Below are 19051 nucleotides of genomic sequence, written 5' to 3'. Positions count from 1 at the left end.
AGCTAATTTTTTAAAACATTTTTTATAGACTGTGTTTCACTATGTTACCCAGGCTGGTCTCAAATTCCTGGGCTCATGTGATCCTCTCACCTCAGCCTCCCAAAGTGCTGGGATTACAGGCATGAACCACAGTACCCAGCCTGCAGATATTTTTATAGAACGAAATATAGAGCAGTGAATGGGATGTCACTTATCATTGATGCCTCCTTGGGGCAGCTCACAAAAGTTGTTTCCAATCCCCACAATTCTGCTAGGGAAGCATTACTTTCCCTTTCATACCAAGGAAGCTGAATTAAGGGGATTCGGTCTTCCCAAAGTTACTCAGCTTCTAGAACAAGCCCGTGAGTCACTACAGGTTTTCCCTCCTTTACCCAATAAATCACAACACAAACCAAAAAGCTTCTGGACAGAGGCTTCCACTTTGATCTCTGGTTTCCGGCCTCTGAGTGGACCCAGACACTAAAGCCGAGTTCTGGTTCCCTGGGGTAGCTCACTGGTTCCTTAAGGGTGGAGGCCAGCTGGGGGCAGGACCGACCTCAGGCCCACACCCCAACTCAGGAAGCACCCAGCACTGACAGTGTCTGGTAGACCAGAAGTACATCCTACAACGACCACTGAAGTGGACGGAGCAGAGGAGGGAAGACGGGATTTCCACACATGCAGTAACTCCCCCAACAAGTGCTGAAGGTCATCGTGGAAAGAGCCTGAGCTCTGAGCCGGACAGCAGGGTCTAACTCCTGTTCCTGGAGGTCACCGGCTGTGTGAACCTGGCCAAGTCTCCTAACCTCTCTGAGCGTGAGGTGCTCTCACTGTTGATGAGTCCACTACCCACCTCACAGGCTGTTAAAGACCAACTAAGAGCCTACACATTAGGTAGCAAGTGATGGGCCTGGCACGCGGCAAGCACTCCAATGTTAGGTACTGTAATTACTCATTAAGCACTGGCTCCGGCAATCAGTGGGTGCTCAATACAAGCGAGCTGTGCCTGCCAAGCAAAAGAAAACAGAACGGTCTGGGGTCAAGGGAGGTGATGCTGCGGTACACACAGTGTGCCAGGCATACAGGGGCCAACTCTCATCTCAACACTCCCCTCAGGGCTGGGGGGAGGGATGGGGCCCAGTGCTTGCTTCAGAGCTGTGCTGAGAATCTAAGAACGTGCTAGTGCCTCTGACACTCCCTGGAGGTGGGGGCACCACAGACAGACCCTGCAGCTGGGTCCAGTCCCAGCCACTGGGGTCAAGAGGTGAGACTTAGAGTAAAAGAGGCCTGAGTAGATGGCCCCCCAACCCTTCATCAGGTAGTAGCAGGAGCATAGCATGGCAGTCAAGACCACCAAGTATACTTGCTGTGCAAACTTGGGTACGCTACTTGACCTCTCTGAGCCTCAGTCTCACCTACAAAACAGAAATGACACACCTCACAGGATACCACACAGACTGTATGTTAAGCTCAGACCCTGGCAGTTAGATGTTCTAGGATGGGAGACACCTGGGTAGGAAGGCGAACACGGACCCCCATACTGAACTCCCCACCCTAGTGACCAGGCCTCTGGTCTTTCACCTCCCAAAACCCGCTCTACACAGCAGGCCTGGCCGATGCAGCCAGGAGCTGGGGTGTCACACCAAGAAGCCCTCCTCAAAGGACACAACCCCACAGCCAACACAGTAACCACAACACGGGCTCAACGGCTGCCCCACCCTGAGTAACCAGAACCCACTCACTACTCCAAGACCAGCACCAAGCCTTGGCATTTCCTGGGCTCCTCTTCAGGGAGACCCAACCATATGTGATGCCACAAATACCACAATGTCCTGTGCTATCACCTGCCAGTCAACCTTTAAATTTAGGACTCAGTGCAGTGCCACCTCCTCTGGGCAGCCTTCCCACCCCGCCCTGTGCCATACATAGAGGTCAGATGCCACCACAAACTCCTGCTGCACACACCGGGAGCTCCCCAAGGATAGAGACTGCATGGTGACAACCCTGGTGTCCCCAGCCCTTGGGTCAGGGCTGGGCACTCAGCATCAAGTCAGTAACTGTTAGCAGGGCGATGGAATGAGCAAAAGGATGTGGGCCCGTGAGAGAAGCACTTCCTGCTGGGGGTGTTCTGTGCCCACTGTGAAGTGTTGTGACCAACATACCGACTCGATCAAGTCCAGGGCTTCAGAGAGGCTAGAACCCACAGCAGGGATGAGGAGGTTAGCTGCCTCCACCACCCATTTGTAAGGCAGGCTCGTTTCCGGCGGGGAGCCTTCCTGGTCCTCACGCTTCGGGAATTCCTCCAAGGGCTCTGGTGTTCGCACTGCGTCCAGATCTGTAGGTATGGGCTCCTGCTCCTTTGATGTGGTGGCTGCTGCAGGTTCCTCCTCACTGCTTTCCTCCTCCTTTATGGTAGGAGGGACAGAGGGCCAGTTGGTCAGAAGACTTCCCTGTAAGACACAAGAGTACACCATTTGGATTTTGCTGAGATATAGACTATATAGTAGTTTCCAGCTAAAGCACACAACCTAAATCTAGAAGGAAACTGTGATGAACCCAAATAGAGAAACATTCTACAAAATAATTAGCCATACCATATACTTCAAAAATGTCAACATCATGAGACTAAGAAAGGCTGACTAAAGGGATAGGACAACTAAATGCAATGTCTGCTCCTAGACTGCATCATGGGCAGGGAAAAATGGAATATAAACTATAGATAAAGATCCTGAATTAGGCTTAAATTCCCTGGATTGAATATAACTTTATTGTGGTTATGTAAGCAAATGGCCTTATTCTTAGGAATCTATGCTATATAACTAACTCTCAAATGGCTCAGATGAAAGAAGTAATACACAGAGGTTGGGTGCAGAGGCGCACGCCTGTAATCCCAGCACTTTGGGAGGCCAAGGCCGGTGGATCACCTGAGGTCAAGAGTTCGAGATCAGCCTGGCCAACATGGTGAAACCCTGTCTCTACTAAAAACAAAACAAAAAAAAATTAGCCAGGTGTGGTGGCGGGCACCTGTAATCCTAGCTCCTCAGGAGGCTGAGGCAGAATTGCTTGAACCTGGGAGGTGGAGGTTGCAGTGAGCTGAGATCGTGCCATTGCACTCCAGCCTAGGTAACACGAGCAAAACTCCGTCTCAAAAAAAATTAAAAAATTTTTAATGCTTAATAAACATTAAAAAATTAAAAGACCAGTACGGTGGCTTATGCCTGTAACCCTAGCACTTTGGGAGGCTGAGGCAAGTAGGTCCCATGAGTTCATGAATTCAAGGTTGCAATGGGCTATGATCACACCACTGCACTCCAGCCTGGGCAACACAGCAAGACTCTAATTAAAAAAAGGGCGGCGAGGGGGAAGGGGGCTGGATGTGGTAGCTCACACCTGTAATCCCAGAACTCTGAAAAGCTCAGTCAAGAGGACCCCTTGAGTTCATGAGTTCAAGGTTGCAGTGAGCTATGATCACGCCACTGCGCTACAGTCTGGGGTACAGAGCAAGACCCTGTCTCATTTAAAAAAAAAAAAAAAAAAATCACGCCTGTAATCCCAGCACATTGGGAGGCCAAGGCGGGCGGATCACAACGTCAGAAGATCAAGACCATCCTTGCTAACACAGTGAAACCCCATCTCTACTAAAAACACAAAAAATTAGCCAGGCATGGTGGCAGGCGCCTGTAGTCCCAGCTACTTGGGAGGCTGAGGCAGGAGAATGGTGTGAACCCGGCAGACGGAGCGTGCAGTGAGCCGAGATCGCGCCACTACACTCCAGCCTAGACTACAGAACGAGACTCTGTCTCAAAAAAAAACAAAAGGCCGGGCGTGGTGGCTCACACCTGTAATCCCAACACTTTGGGAGGCCAAGGTAGACAGATTCCTTGAGCCCAGGAGTTCGAGACCCGCCTGGGCAAGATAGGGAAACCCCATCTCTATAAAATAAACGAACAAACAAAAAGTGAATTTTACTTATGTAAATTATACCTTTATAAAATAAGAAAAAAGCTACCAAACTGGGAAAAAATAGTTACTACATGATGGAGTAACATCCTTAATATACAAATAAAACGTACAAACCAATAACAAGACCAAAAAAAAGAAAAAGACAACCAAGCCAAATAACAAATTAAGGGATAATTTGTTACTCACCCTCATTAATAGTAAAAGAAATGAAAACCAAAACAATGAATCAAAACATCACATTGTACACCATAAATATATTCAATATTTTTGTTGTTGTTGTTGTTTTTTTTTTTTTTTGAGACGGAGTCTTGCTCTGTCACCCAGGCTGAAATGCAGTGGCGCGATCTCAGCTCACTGCAAGCTCCACTTCCCGGGTTCAAGTGATTCTCATGCCTCAGCCTCCTGAGCAGCTGGGACTGCAAGCGTGCACCACCACACCCGGTTAATTTTTTATATTTTTAGTAGAGATGAGGTTTCACCATATTGGCCAGGCTGGCCTCAAACTCCTAGCCTCAAGTGATCTGCCCACTTCAGCCTCCCAAAGTGCTGGGAATACAGGCATGAGTCACCGCCCCTGGTCAATATATGCAATTTATTTGTCAATTATATCTTAATAAAGCTGAAAAAAAAAAAAATCAACTCCAAAGTAATTCAATCAAAATAAGAACATGATAATGCATTTGTTGCTCATTAAAACTGGCAAAGATTTTTTTTTATATAACCATAGCCGGTATTGACAATAAGGCTGGAAACAAGCAGTCCCATATACTGCTGATAGCAGGATTAAACAGTACAATCCCTTTGGCAGCAATTCAGCAATGCTTATGAAAACTTCAAATGTCCACACTATTTTACCCAGCCATTCCACATCTATAAAATCAACCGTCCGGACGCAGCGGCTCACGCCTGTAATCCCAGCACTTTGGGAGGCCGAGGCGGGCAGATCACGAGGTCAAGAGATCGAGACCATCCTGGCCAACATGGTGAAACCCCATCTCTACTAAAAATACAAAAATTAGCTGGGCATGGTGGTGCATGCCTGTAATCCCAGCTACTTGGGAGGCTGAGGCAGGAGAATCACTTGAACCTGGGAGGTGGAGGTTGCAGTGAGCCGAGATCGCGCCACTGCACTCCAGCCTGGCGACAGAGCGAGACTCTGTCTAAAAACAAAAAATCAACCACATAGTTCAGCAAATGTACAAAGAAACTGAACAATGATGTTCATTATAGCATTGATGGAAATAATAACAGATGTTCAACAATATAACGGTTAAATAAGATACGGCAAATTCAGGAATGTTGGAGATCTGAATACACGTAACAACATGGAAAGAGATATTAAATAGAAAAAGAAAGTTGTAAAACAGTAAGACATCATCTAATTTTAGGCCCGGCGTGGTGGCTCACGCCTGTAATCCCAGTATTTTGGGAGGCCAAGGCGGGCGGATCACCTGAGGTCAGGAGTTTGAGAACAGCCTGACCAACATGGAGAAACCCCAATTAGCCAGGCATGGTGGCACATGCTTGTAATCCCAGCTACTCGGCAGGCTGAGGCAGGAGAATCGCTTGAACCTGGGAGGCGGAGGTTGTGGTGAGCCAAGATCATACCATTGCACTCCAGCCTGGGCAACAAGAGCAAAACTCCGTCTCAAAGGAAAAAAAAAGGTTGAGATGAGTGGGCTCAGCCTTCTGCATTGCCCAATTCTATAAAGTTGTTAAGTTTTTGCAGTGATCACGCATTACTTCTGAAGCAGAGGAACCAATTTTATAATAGCAAGCACTGACCAGTGAGTGGAGGAAGTTGGGAGTGGTCCCATATATGAATTAACAGGCAAAATTCTTCTGGCAGCAATCTAACAAATGTTAAGAGGTTTTTTTCTTTTCTTTTTAAGACAGAGTCTTGCTGTCACTCAGGCTGGAGTGCAGCAGTGTGAACTTGGCTCACTGCAACCTCCGCCACGCCAGTTCAAGTGGATTCTCAATTATCGTGCCTCAGCCTCCTGAGTAGCTGGGATTACAAGCCTGTGTCACCATGCCCACCTCAGTCTCCCAAAGTGCTGAGATTACAGGTGTAAGCCACTACACCTGGCCTGTTTGCTTTTTCAAAGACAGAGTCTCACTCTGTTGAAATCCTGGGCTCAAGTGAACTTCCTGCCCCAGGCTCCAAAGTAGCTGGAACTACAGGTGTGTGCCACCGCACCAGCTTTTTTTTTTTGTAAAGACAGAGTCTCCCTATGTTGCCCAGGCTGGTCACGAACTCCTGGCCTCAAGGAATCCTCCCACCTTGGCCTCACACAGTGCTGGGATTACAGGAATGAGCCACCACACTCAGCCAAAAGGGTTCCCCCCACCACCAAATATATTTGTCCATCTCTAGGAACTTCTCAAGAAATAACTGCATAAAGAAGCAGTGATTTGGCCACAAGGGTGACTATTAGAGTTTTATCTCTAATAACAAAAAACCAGTAATATCCTTATCTTCATCAGTAAGAAACTAGTTAAATAAATAGCACACCAGAAAGACAACACTGGAGAGAAATGGATAAGGCTGAAATCAACACAGGCCAGGCACGGTGGCTCATGCCTGCAATGCCAGCACTTTGAGAGGCTGAGGCAGGTGGATCACCTCAGGTCAGGAGTTCGAGACCAGCCTGGCCAACATGGCGAAACCCCATCTCTACTAAAAATACAAAAATTTGCCAGGCATGGTGGCAAATGCCTATAATCCCACTTCCCAGCTACTCAGGAGGCTGAGGCAGGAGAATCACTTGAACTCGGGAGGCGGAGGTTGCAGCGAGCAGACATGGCACCACTGCACTCCAGCCTGGGCAAGAGCAAGACTCTGTCTCAAAGAAAAAACAAAAAACAAAAAAAAACCTGACCTCCTGTGCTCAGGGTTATGGTCTGGGGCTTGGTCCCAGCCCAGCACAGCCAGCACTCCAGACACTCAAAGTGTCAGGGAACAAAAGCCAAGTCAATAATTGGCTTTCAGCACAGTAGAGTTTTTAAGAGACTAGAGATCTGTTCACTCTGTCCTATGCTGAAAGTCTTCTGAGTCGGCTGATGCCCACTGTTTCTCTTTGTGGAACGGAGACCTTTTCTTCAATCAGAAGTAAAAGATCAAAAGCATACTACTTAGATGTACAAGAAATTGTCAGAAGTAGACTCCTCTGGTTAAGAGATGCACATGGAGTTGAAACTAGAAAAAGAAGTCGTTTTACTTTTCATTTTATACCTTTCTCTACCATTTGAAAGTTACCCCATAAGTGCATTCATATTGGGAAACCGAGAGATATTCTCTAAAATTGAAAAATCAAGAAATAGAGGCAAAAACATAATATATCACTCTAGCAGGGCACTGTGGAAGAATTGTAGCTGTCAACAAGTTATCTCTACTCAGTAAGAAGAGGGAAAAAGATTTTTTAAAATTATTAAATAGTTCATACCATGACAGAAAAGATTAGAAAATAACAAAGGACAATTGTTACCTACCACACATCCGGCATCATCAAATCTTAATGTTTTGTCATGCTTGCTTCAAATTTTTATTTATTTATTTATTTTATTTCTTTGTGACAGAGTCTCACTCTGTCACCCAGGCTGGAGTGCAGTGGCATGATCTCGGCTCACTGCAAGCTCCGCCTCCCGGGTTCACGCCATTCTCCTGCCTCAGCCTCCCGGGTAGCTGGGACTACAGGCGCCCGCCACCACACCCAGCTAATTTTTTATACTTTTAGTAGAGACAGGGTTTCACCGTGTTAGCCAGGATGGTCTCAATCTCCTGACCTCGTGATCCACCCGCCTCGGCCTCCCAAAATGCTGGGATTAGAGGCATGAGCCATGGTGCCTGGCCTTCAAATTTTTTTATTTATAAATAAAAGCTGGAGTGCAGTGGCAGGATCTCAACTCACTGCAACTTCCACCTCCCAGGCTCAAATAATCCTCCCACCTCAGCCTCCCAAGGAGCTGGGACTACAGGTGCACAAAATCACACACAGCTAACTTTTTTTACTTTTTATAGCAATGGGGTTTCACCATGTTGCCCAAGCTCATCTTAAACTCCTGGGCTCAAAAGATCCATATGCCTTGGCCTCCCAAAGTGCTGGGATTACAGATGTTAGCCACCACGCCCTGCCCAAATTTTTATTTTGAAAAATAACCTTTAGAGATATAGTTAAAAAATATAAATAAAAACTTTGCTCTGGTGTATAGGACAATGGATGTTAACATAAGTATATACTGATTTCATTTTTAAAACTGCAAATGTAGCTGGGGCATGGTGGCTCACGTCTGTAATGCCAGCACTTTGGGAGGCTCAGGTAGGTGGATCATTTGAGGTCAAGAGTTTGAGACCAGTTTGACCAACATGGTGAGACCCCATCTCTAAGAATACAAAAATTAGCCAGGCATGGTGGTGTGCACCTGTAATCCCAGCTACTCGGGATGTTGAGCTAGCAGAATCGCTTTAACCTGGGAGGCAGAGGTTGCAGTGAGCTATCACATCACTGCACTCCAGCCTGAGCGACAGAGTGAGACTCCATCTCGAAAAATTAAATAAATAAAAACTGCAAATGCAATGCCAGACATGGTGGCTCACATCTGTAATCCCAACACTTTGGGAGGCCAAGGAAGGTGGATCTCTTCAGGCTAGGAGTTCAAAACCAGCCTGGCCAATGTGGTGAAACCCTATCTCTACTAAAAATACAAAAATTAGGCGTGGTGGTGCATGTAATCTCAGCTACTCAGGTTGCTGAGGCATGAGATAGCTTGATCCCAGGAGGCAGAGGTTGCAGTGAGCCAAGATCACACCCTACACTCCAGCCTAGGAATCAGAGCAAGACTCTGTCTCAAAAAAAAAACAGCCTGCAAATGTAATACTATAGGATTTTAATTGTTAATTTCTAGAAAAGTCAAAATTATAGAGACAGAAAACAACAGTGCAAGGAGCTAAGGACTGAAAAAAGGCTAAGAAAAGGAGCACAAGGGAATTCTGGGGTGATGGGACTGTTCTATACCTTGACTGTGGCAGTGGTTACATGGCTGTATGCTTTGTCATAACTCAAAACTGTGTAAATTACAACTCAATACATTTTTTAATTTTTTTTAATTAAAAAGATAGAGATGCCTTTCTCGCTCCCCGGCCATCTTAGCGGCTGCTCTTGGTTGGGGGCCATCCCGCACCTAAGGCAGGAAGACGGTGGCCGCAAAGAAGATGAAAAAGTCGCTGGACTCGATCAACTCTAGGCTCCAACTCGTTATGAAAAGTGGGAAGTACGTCCTGGGGTACAAGCAAACTCTGAAGATGATCAGACAAGGCAAAGCGAAATTAGTCATTCTTGCTAACAACTGCCCAGCTTTGAGGAAATCTGAAATAGAGTACTATGCAATGTTGGCTAAAATTGGTGTCCATCACTACAGTGGCAATAATATTGAACTGGGCACAGCATGTGGAAAATACTACAGAGTGTGCACACTGGCTATCATTGATCCAGGTGACTCTGACATCATTAGAAGCATGCCAGAACAGACTGGTGAAAAGTAAACCATGCAAAATCTTCCTTTAATATAATTTGCTTGTTTTAACAAAAAAAAAAGATAGAGACACGGTTTCACCATGTTGCCTGAACTGGCCTCCAACTCCTGGGCTCAAGCAATCTGCCTGCCTCAGCCTCTCAACTTGCTGGGATTACAGGTGTGAGCCGATGCACCCAGCCACCTCTGATTTTTTTTTTTAAATTGCAAACATGCTTTCAGTTTTAAAAAATTAAAATGAGCAACAGGTAAGAAGGCGGCCACCAGCAAGGAGAGATAGAGGCTGAGGATCTCCTTAACTAATTCACAATTTTATATAACCAGCTTGCTCTGCTATCCTTCATCTGCAGGCAGACAAGTGCCAGTTATGTGCAGAAGCGTCACAAGGCCCCAGAAGCACATGGCCCACTTTTAGACTCTGTGGCAGAAACTGACCAATAGCTGTGGACAAGGTGTTCAATGAGATGGTGTCAGATGAATGTGAAATCAAACCAAGCCAAAGGCTGAGCAGCTGTCTCACCTGGCCTTCCGTGGGCTGGGCATTCTGGAGGCCGTCCTTGTCCTCGAGCTCCAGCAGCAAGTACACAGGGGGCTTGCAGTCTTTGGACTCACTCAGGAAGCCTCCTGTGTCCACCTTCCTTTTGATGGTAGAGTTCCAGTGATTCTTCACAGCATTGTCTGTCCTGCAGGGGGCAGCAGGGGGCCTTTGAACCCCAGCTCTGTGGGTGGGGTGCCACCAGACACATCACTAACCTCCCTAAGCCAAGTTCCTGCTCCTATAAATGAATCTTCCACTAGATGAACTCTAAGGTCTCTTTCTGTTCCAAGGAGTTCGAGACCAGCCTGACCAACACAGAGAAACCCTGTCTCTACTAAAAATACAAAATTAGCCGGGCATGGTGGTACATGCCTGTAATCCCAGCTACTTGGGAGGCTGAAGCAGGAGAATCACTTGAACCCAGGAGGTGGAGGTTGTGCTTAGCCAAGATCATGCCATTGCACTCCAGCCTGGTAACAAAAGTAAAACTCCATCTCAAAAAAAAAAAAAAAAAAAAATTATAAGACCAGGAACAGTGGCTCACGCCTGTAATCCTGGCACTTTGGGAGGTGCTGGGCATGATGCCAGGCACCTGTATTCCCAGCTATTTGGGAGCCTGAGGCATGAGAATCACTTAAACCTGGGAGGTGGAGGTTGCGATGAGCCGAGATCACGCCACCGCACTACTGCCTGGGCAACAGAGTGAGACTCCATCTCAAAAATAAATAAAAAATAAATAAAAATTAAAAAAAATTAAAACTTTTTAAAAAATTGTAAAACTGAAGATATGTGCTTGGAACTCTCACCCCCTTCCCTGCCCACTTCGAATGTATAGAAGCCATAAGCAACACTGTCTGCTCATTTCCACTGAGTCTCACGCTGACCTCAAATGCAAGGCCTGTTCACCTCCCACAGACTGATAAGTGGCCAGAGGGCAGAAGACCCACAACTGTTCACCTCCCTGAGCCTGGGTTTCTTTATCTGGAAGGTCAGAAGACTATGTCATACTCCATCACTCACTGAAGATTCAGGGAGGAGACACATCTACAGTAGAACAGTAGCATAAAGCACAGAGTAGATTAGCAGAGAAACATGTAGTAATAAAGGCATAGAGTAATACAGGAGGATGGGATAGTACCACAAAAGTGTATAGAAGTATAGTGGTGAGAAGCAAGCGGCAGGTCAGGTGTGGTGGCTCAGGCCTGTAATCCCAGCACTTTGGGAGGCTGAGGCAGGTGGATCACCTGAGGTCAGGAGTTCAAGACCAGCCTGGCCAACATGGTGAAACCCCATCTCTACTAAAAATACAAAGGTACTGTGCTGACACACGGTAGACACCATCTTCTTTGGAGCGCCAAGCAGAATGCTCTTCCCTTGAAAAGTGAAGAGAGTAACAGCTTAACTGAGCACCCAGTCTAAGAGGATATCCTCAGATCATTTGCACTTTAAGCCCTCAGGGACACAATGCTCACTGGGCAAAGGTGTAGGGTAAGGGGTGCTCCTGGTGCTCTGACCAGATCCTCTGTCCCTACAGCAAATCCAATCCCCCAGCTGCCGGGCATGCTGCCGACGGCTTCTACTATGACTTTATCTGCATAACAGCCCTTGGAAGCAGATCACCTGAGGTCAGGAGTTCAAGACCAGCCTGGCCAACATGGTGAAACCCCGTCTCTACCAAAAATACAAAAATTAGCCAGGCGTGGTAGTGCATACCTGTAATCCCAGCTACTCAGGAGGCTGAGGCAGGAGAATCGCTTGAACCCGGGAGGCGGAGGTTGCAGTGAGCTGAGATCACGCCACTGCACTCCAGCCTGGGCGACAGAGCAAGACTCCGTCTCAAAAAAAAAAAAAAAGACAACAAAAAACAGCCTTGGAAGGCACAACCAAAGATGCCCCAGGAGTTCCCCAACCCATGTACACATGCGCCCTCCTCACACGTACATATCTCACATGTATACATGTGAACACATATACCCCCTGGCCTTATAGCAGGCCAAAGCTGGATATTCCAAGACCCCATCCCTTGTTTGGCCCTTTCCCTACTTTTCTCCACTCCTTCCCTCACAGGTGAGAACCTTTCCAAGAGATCCCATGTACCTGAAACTCTGAGTCACAGGTTCCACTTCCAGGGAACCTGACCCAAAACACCTCCCCAGCCCTCCCACTCCCCAAGACCAGAGTCTGGGGTGCCCCAAGCTATAGTGAGACTCATTCTTTTGCTCGCATATAAAAAGCACCCACTGTGTGCCAGGCATTATTGTAGGCACTGGGGATCCTTCGGTAAATAAGACAGGTGGCTGCCATTGACAGTTAAATCTAGCAGGGGAGATGAATGTTATCTCCAGCTACAATTGGGGTACACACTACTCTGCAGACAGGTGTGGGCACAACACAGAGGTCACCAGGGACCAACCACAGTCTGGGAGAACAGAGAAAACTTCTCTGAAGAAATAGCACCCCCACTGAGAACTGAAGGATGAGAACACATTAGCTACACAATAGGCACAAGCGGGAGTGCACTGCAGGCTGACAGAGTAACACTAGGAGCTCTGAGAAGAGCTCAGGGTTCCAGGGACTGAAAGGAGGCAAAGCAGCTAACACCAAGTGAGCACAAGTGACAGTGGATCAAGGTGAGGCTGGTGGCACCTGTGAGCCAAACAGGCCATGTGGGGAAAGAAGCCAGAGTTTCCAGCCCAAGTGTCAGGGGAAGCCCCAGAAAGATGACACATTCAGGTTTGAGCTTTGAAAAGGGATCATTTCAGACTTTGGGGAAAACATACCATCTGGCATTTTCTCTCCCTGCCAGGACCACACTGCCATGACAAAAAAAGGGATTCAAAATAAAGCAAGGCAAAAATTCACAAGGACAAAGAGAAACAGGTAGAAGACAGCCACTAGTAAGAGATTTTTTACAAGTTTTCATAAGATGGAAAACAGGGGAACAATATCCAGCTTAGGGCCAGGTGCGGTGGCTCACACCTGTAATCTCAGCACTTCGGGAGGCCCAAGGCAGGCAGATCACCTGAGGTCCGGAGTTCAAGACTAGCCTGGCCAAGATAGCAAAATCCCATCTCTACTAAAAATATAAAAATTAGTCAGGTGTGGTGGCGGGCTCCTGTAATCCCAGCTACTCAGGAGGCTGAGGCAGGAGAATCACTTGAACCCAGGAGGCAGAGGTTGCAGTGAGCCGAGATCATGCCACTACACTCCAGCCGGGGCGATAAGAGCGAAATTCGGTCTTATAAAAGATATAATATTGACAGAGAAGTAAGCTATTGAAACCACAAAATAAGAATAGGGTGCCAGGCCAGGTGTGGTGGCTCATGCCTGTAATCCCAGCACTTTGGGACCAGCCTGGGCAACACAGGGAGACCCTGCCCCTACAAAAAATTTTAAAACTAGCTGGGTATGCTGGCCTGCACTTGTAGTCCCAGGTCCTTGGAAGACCGAGGCAGAAGGATTGCTTGAGCTCAGGAGGGTGAGGCTGCAATGAGCCATGATTATGCCCCTGCACTCCAGCTTCGGTGACAGAGTGAGAACTCTGTTTCAAAGAGTCTGGGCATAGTGGCTCATGCCTGTAATCCCAACACTTTGGGAGGCTGAAGTGGGCAGGAGGTCAAGAGTTCGAGACCAGCCTGGCCAACATGGTGAAATTCCGTCTCTACTAAAAATACAAAAATTAGCCAGGCATGGTGGCACACACCTGTAGTCCCAGCTACTTGGGAGGCTGAACCAGGAGAATCGTTTCAACCTGAGAGGCAGAGGTTGCAGTGAGTGAGCCCGGATCACGCCACTGCACTCCAGCCTGGGTGACAGAGTGAGACTCTGGTCTCCCAAAAAAAAAAAAAAAAGAGTGCCAGAAAAGGGAGGAGCCCTTACAAAGTAAAATTTTTAGGGAAAATAATTTCAAAAAAAGAGAAGTCTCCCAGAAAATGAAGCAAAAGAGATGAAAAATAGGAGAAAAGATCATGGAATGCTTTCAGTATTTAGGAAAAAAAAAAATATATATATATATATATATATATATATATATATTTTTTTTTTTTTTTTTTTTTTTTTTTTTTTTTTTTTTTGGAGACAGTCTTGCTCTGTCGCCCAGGCCGGAGTGCAGTGATGTGATCTCGGCTCACTGCAACCTCTGCCTCCCGGGTTCAAGCAATTCTCCTGCCTCAGCCTCCCAAGTAGCTGGGATTACAGGCTCACCACCACATCCAGCTAATTTTTTGTATTTTTAGTAGAGACGAGGCTTCACTGTGTTGGCCAGGCTGGTCTCGAACTCCTGACCTCAAGTGATCCACCCACCTCAGCCACCCAACATGCTAGGATTACAGGCATAAGCCACCATGCCCGTCCATAAACATTATTATTTTAATAACTGTCATACATTATTGGCGCAATAGGGATGTATGGGGAGTGGGAAAGCCTAAGAAAGCTAATCTCCCGTAGCAGAGGATCAATATGTAAAATGGCACATCACTTAAAGAGATAAAGAACTCAAAAAGATGAGTCTGTTTTAGTAGAGTGATTTAACAGAGTGGTGACAAAGACTGATGTTTTTCATTATAAACCTTTTAAGAAAAAGAAAAACAAAAAACACCTTTTAGCAGATTATAGTACTACCTGATTTTTTATCATTTTCTTCTTAAAGAAAGCCCATCTATCCCACATCTCAAGCCTATTCTGTGTTAGAAGAAACTGAAGTCAAAGAGAAGAGGCTAACCAAGAAGACACAGTGAGCTGGGAACAGGATTGAGAACTAGACTCCAGGGTTCCCGACTTCTTGCTGAGGCCTCCCTTATCACCATCTGTTCTTTTAAGCTGACAGAAGACACGGCCTTCCCTGGGGAACCACCCTTCCTCCTGACTATGCATGCCTCTGGGAGCCCTGGAGCCGAGGCTGGGTGTTACAGAACAAGAGCACAGGACCACAATACCCACCTAGGAACCCTCCTCCATCAGAAACACAGGGCTGGCCTCCCGGGAACCTGCCCCAACCCAAGAAGACAGCTTACCTCCCTGGCAACATCTTGGCGATCTCGGCCCAGCGGTTGCCCAGCACCTTGTGGGCCTCGCAGATGATGCGGTCCTCCTCCTCGGTCCAGCAAGACTTCTTCACCTCAGGGTTGAGGTGGTTGTGCCAGCGTTCACGGCACTGCTTCCCCAGCCGGCCCTTCAGGTGCTTGGCAATCAGTGTCCACTGCTTTGTGCCGTACTTCTTAACCAGCTCGATGACCTTAGAGAAAAGCCTCTGGGTAGCCAGTTGCACCGGCCCCTCCCTCGCCCCCACCATGGCCCTTCACATCCACCTGAGCCTTGCCATGGCCCTGAGTGGTGCCACCCACCACATCCCCTCAGGCAACACTGAGCAGGCTGCAGGGGATGCCACCCAGGATGACTTTGTGTAGCCCACAGGGCCTACCTGAGGATCTGACCACATCCCTCTCATTTATTGCCTGGAATAAATCTAGGCCAAGAATGCCAGAGACTCTTTCTAGAGTAGAGATCAAATGGGGGTAAACAAAGGCGCCAGAGTCCTGCTTCCCTCTCCAGGGCTCAACCCAATAAGCTAAGTAGAAAAGAGCAGAGGGATGAGGAGGAACAACACACAGGGAGTCCATACTAAAGGTGGGAAATAGACTTTCCCACACCAGCCATGCCCCAGGCTGGCGCAAGACCCTCCAGCACTTCCATGGGAATTGGGAGGGCACAGGCTGAGCCACAGTAGCAGGCATGGCGGGCTGACCTAGCCAGACCTGAGTCCCCACCTGCCCTCAGTCAGGCTTCCTAGCTCAGGACACAAATCACAACATACACAGCCACAAGAGCCAGGCCAGGCCCCACCTACACAACAGACACACACGTTCTCATGTGCACACAGGCCACAAGAAACTGGGAAGAGTGGATGCTACTTTTGGCAAAGATTTTGGTGAAGAAATATTTGACTTCATTTCTGTATGGTTTAAATTTTTATAGCAACCACATATCACTTTGATTTTTTTTTTTAAAGATTTTATGTTTTTACTCTTTATTTTATTTTTTATTTATTTTTTTTTTGAGATGAAGTTTCGCTCTTGTTGCCCAGGCTGGAGTGCAATGGCACGATCTTGGCTCACCACAACCTCCGCCTTCTGGGTTCAAGCGATTCTCCTGCCTCAGCCTCCCAAGTAGCTGAGATTACAGGCATGCACCACCACGCCCAGCTAATTTTGTATTTTTAGTAGAGACGGGGTTTCTCCATGTTGATAAGGCTGGTCTTGAACTCCTGACCTGAGGTGATCCGCCCGACTTGGCCTCCCAAAGTGCTAGGATTATAGGCGTGAGCCACCGCCTTTTTTTTTTTGAGACAGTGTCTCACTCTGTCACCCAGGCTGGGGTGCAGTGGGGCGATCTCAGCTCACTGCAACCTCCGCCTCCTGGGTTCAAGCAATTCTCCCGCCTCAGCCTCCCGAGTAGCTGGGATTACAGGCACACCACGACACCTGGCTAATTTTGGATTTTTTGGTAGACAGGGTTTCACCATGTTGGCCAGGCTGTTCTCAAACTCCTGGCCACACCCAGCCAAAAAAGTATTTTCAAACTAAATTTTATTTTATTCTTAAGAGACAAGGTCTCAGGCCGGGCCCAGTGGCTCACGCCTGTAATCCCAGCACTTTGGGAGGTTGAGGCGGGTGGATCACCTGAGGTCAGGAGTTCTAGACCAGCCTGACCAACATGGCAAAACCCCGTCTCTACTAAAAATGCAAAAATCAGCCAGGCGTGGTGGCGTGCACCTGTAATCTCAGCTGCTCGGGAGGCTGAGGCAGGAGAATCGCTTGTCCCTGGGAGGAGGAGGTTGCAGTGAGCTGAGATCATGCCACTGCACTCCAGCCTGGGCAACAAGAGCAAAACTCCGTCTCAAAAATAAATAAATAAATAAATTTTATTTCATTCTTTTTTTTTTTTCGAGACAGTTTCGCTCTTGCTGCCCAGGCTGGAGTACAATGGCGCCATCTCGGCTCACTGCAACCTCCACCTCCCCAGTTCAGGTGATCCTCCTGCCTCAGCCTCCCAAGTAGGTGGGATTACAGGTATGGGTTACCACACCCGGCTCATTTTTGCATTTTTAGTAGAGACGGGGTTTCGCCATGTTGGTCAGGCTGATCTCAAACTCCTGACATCAGGTGATCCACCCACCCCGGGCTCCCAAAATGCTGGGATTACAGGTGTGAGCCACTACGCCCAGGCGTTTTGTTTTTTGTTTTTTTTTTTTAAGAGACAGGGTCTCACTCTGTCACCCAGGCTGGAGTGCAGTGGTGTGATCGTAGCTCACTGCAGCCTTGAACTCCTGGACTTAAGCAATCCTCCCAACTCAGCCTCCCAACTACAGGCACCCCACCACCACGCCGAGTTAATTAAAAATTAATTTTAAGGTGAAGTGCCAGCCATGGCTCATGACTGTAATCCCAGAACTTTGGGAGGCCAAGGCGAGAAGATAGCTTGAGCCCTGTAGTTCAAGACCACCCTGGAAAACATAGGAAGACCCCATCTCTACAAAAAAAAAAGGCCGGGCGCAGTGGCTCATGCTTGTAATCCCAGCACTTTGGGAGGCCGAGGTGGGTAGATCACAAGGTCAGGAGTTCAAGACCAGTCAGGCCAAAGTGGTGAAACCCCGTCTCTACTAAAAATACAAAATTTAGCCGGGCGTGGTGGCGGGCGCCTGTAATCCCAGCTCCTCGGGAGGCTGAGGCAGAGAATTGCTTGAACCCAGGAGGCGAAGGTTGCAGTAAGCCAAGATCGCACCATTGTACTCCAGCCTGGGCGACAGAGCAAGACTCAGTCTCAAAAAAATAAAAAAGGAAAAAAAAGAACAGGAATGGTGGCCTCATACCTACAATCCCAGCACTTTGAGAGGCTGACGTGGGAGGACCATTTGAGCCCAGAAGTTCAACCAGCCTGGGCAGCACAGCGAGACACTCTCACTACAGAAATTTTTCAAAAAGATTAGCCAGACATGGTGGCACATGTAGTACCAGCTACTTTAGAAGCTGAGGTGGGAGGATTGCTTGGGCCTGGCAGGTCGAGGCTGCAATGAGCTGTGATTGTGTCACTGTACTCCAGCCTGGGTGACAGAGCGAACCCCCGCCTCAATCAATCAATCAAAAAAATTAGCCAATGCTCTCCAGCCAGCGCAACAGAGTAAGACCCGTCTCAAAAAAAAATTAATTTAAAAATGCCTACTTCCAGGCCAGGCACAGTGGCTCACGCCTGCAATTCCAGCACTTTGGGAGGCTGAGGCGGGTGGATCACGAGGTCAGGAGTTCAAGACCAGCCTGACCAACATGGTGAAACCCCATCTCTACAAAAAATACAAAAAAATTAGCTGGGCGTGGTGGCGCATGCCTGTAATCCCAGCTATCAGGAGGCTGAGACGGGAGAATCGCTTGAACCCAGGAGGCGGAGGATGCAGTGAGCTGAGATCACGCCACTGCACTCCAGCCTGAGTGACAACACGAGACTCCGTCTCAAAAAAAAAAAAAAAAAAGCCTAGTTCCCTTCATCTCCCTCTTTCCCATGAGCCATGCCTGCCTCGGTGGAATGGCATCCTCTGGGCTGGTATCAAGGAGAAGAGATGAGGGAACTCCCAAGGTAGCCCCGGGCAGTCATGGCACGTACTGCCTCTTCTAGGTTGGGAACATCCCCAGCCTCTCTGAGCCTTGCTCTCTCCATCTGTAAAATGGGACTAACAATTTCTGCCCACCTCACAGGACTGCTATGGCGATCAAAAGAAGGCATCTGTGCCCTGTGAAGGTCACAGGGTGCAATTGTCATTAAATCAGGGATAGCAGCAGCTGCCATTTGCTGAGAGCAAATGTACAGGACCCGCAAGCCCCCTACAAGCATCACCTGCTTAACTCTCATGACAACGCTGCACTGCTGCTGCTCCCCTCCATGGATGGTACAAGAGAAGCCGAGTAATCAGCCCAATAGCCCTCAGACCATGAGTGGGGAAGCCTGGAGACACTCTGAAACTTGGAATCTCAGGGCTGGAGCCAGGGCAGC

The 19051-nt window shown here is 47.9% G+C and overlaps 2 protein-coding genes across 3 annotated transcripts in view; one reads left to right on the top strand and one right to left on the bottom strand.

Moving 5' to 3' along the window:
* The window catches only part of MYBL2 (MYB proto-oncogene like 2), a 49478-nt gene that overhangs the window by 15124 nt on the left and 15303 nt on the right, over positions 1 to 19051 (bottom strand). Inside the window, exons 5-7 of one of the 2 annotated variants that reach the window (XM_024238599.2) lie at positions 15025 to 15245; positions 9995 to 10193; positions 2142 to 2429 (exon numbers count right to left, since the gene is read on the bottom strand). In XM_024238599.2, the coding sequence (XP_024094367.1) occupies positions 2142 to 2429; positions 9995 to 10193; positions 15025 to 15245 (708 nt within the window). The remainder of the gene's footprint in view (positions 1 to 2141; positions 2430 to 9994; positions 10194 to 15024; positions 15246 to 19051) is intronic. The other variant, XM_024238600.2, reaches the window with a different exon arrangement.
* On the top strand, positions 7006 to 9495 carry LOC112130310 (large ribosomal subunit protein eL30-like). The gene is made up of 2 exons (XM_063720690.1): positions 7006 to 7054; positions 9129 to 9495. The coding sequence occupies exons 1-2, from the start codon at positions 7006 to 7008 to the stop codon at positions 9482 to 9484; spliced, it is 405 nt and encodes a 134-aa protein (XP_063576760.1). The 3' UTR covers positions 9485 to 9495.

This window comes from Pongo abelii, chromosome 21, assembly GCF_028885655.2.
Source record: "Pongo abelii isolate AG06213 chromosome 21, NHGRI_mPonAbe1-v2.0_pri, whole genome shotgun sequence".
Lineage (NCBI taxonomy): Eukaryota > Metazoa > Chordata > Mammalia > Primates > Hominidae > Pongo > Pongo abelii.
Note: the sequence above shows the minus strand (reverse complement) of the source record. Positions and strands in the feature narration are given on the sequence as shown.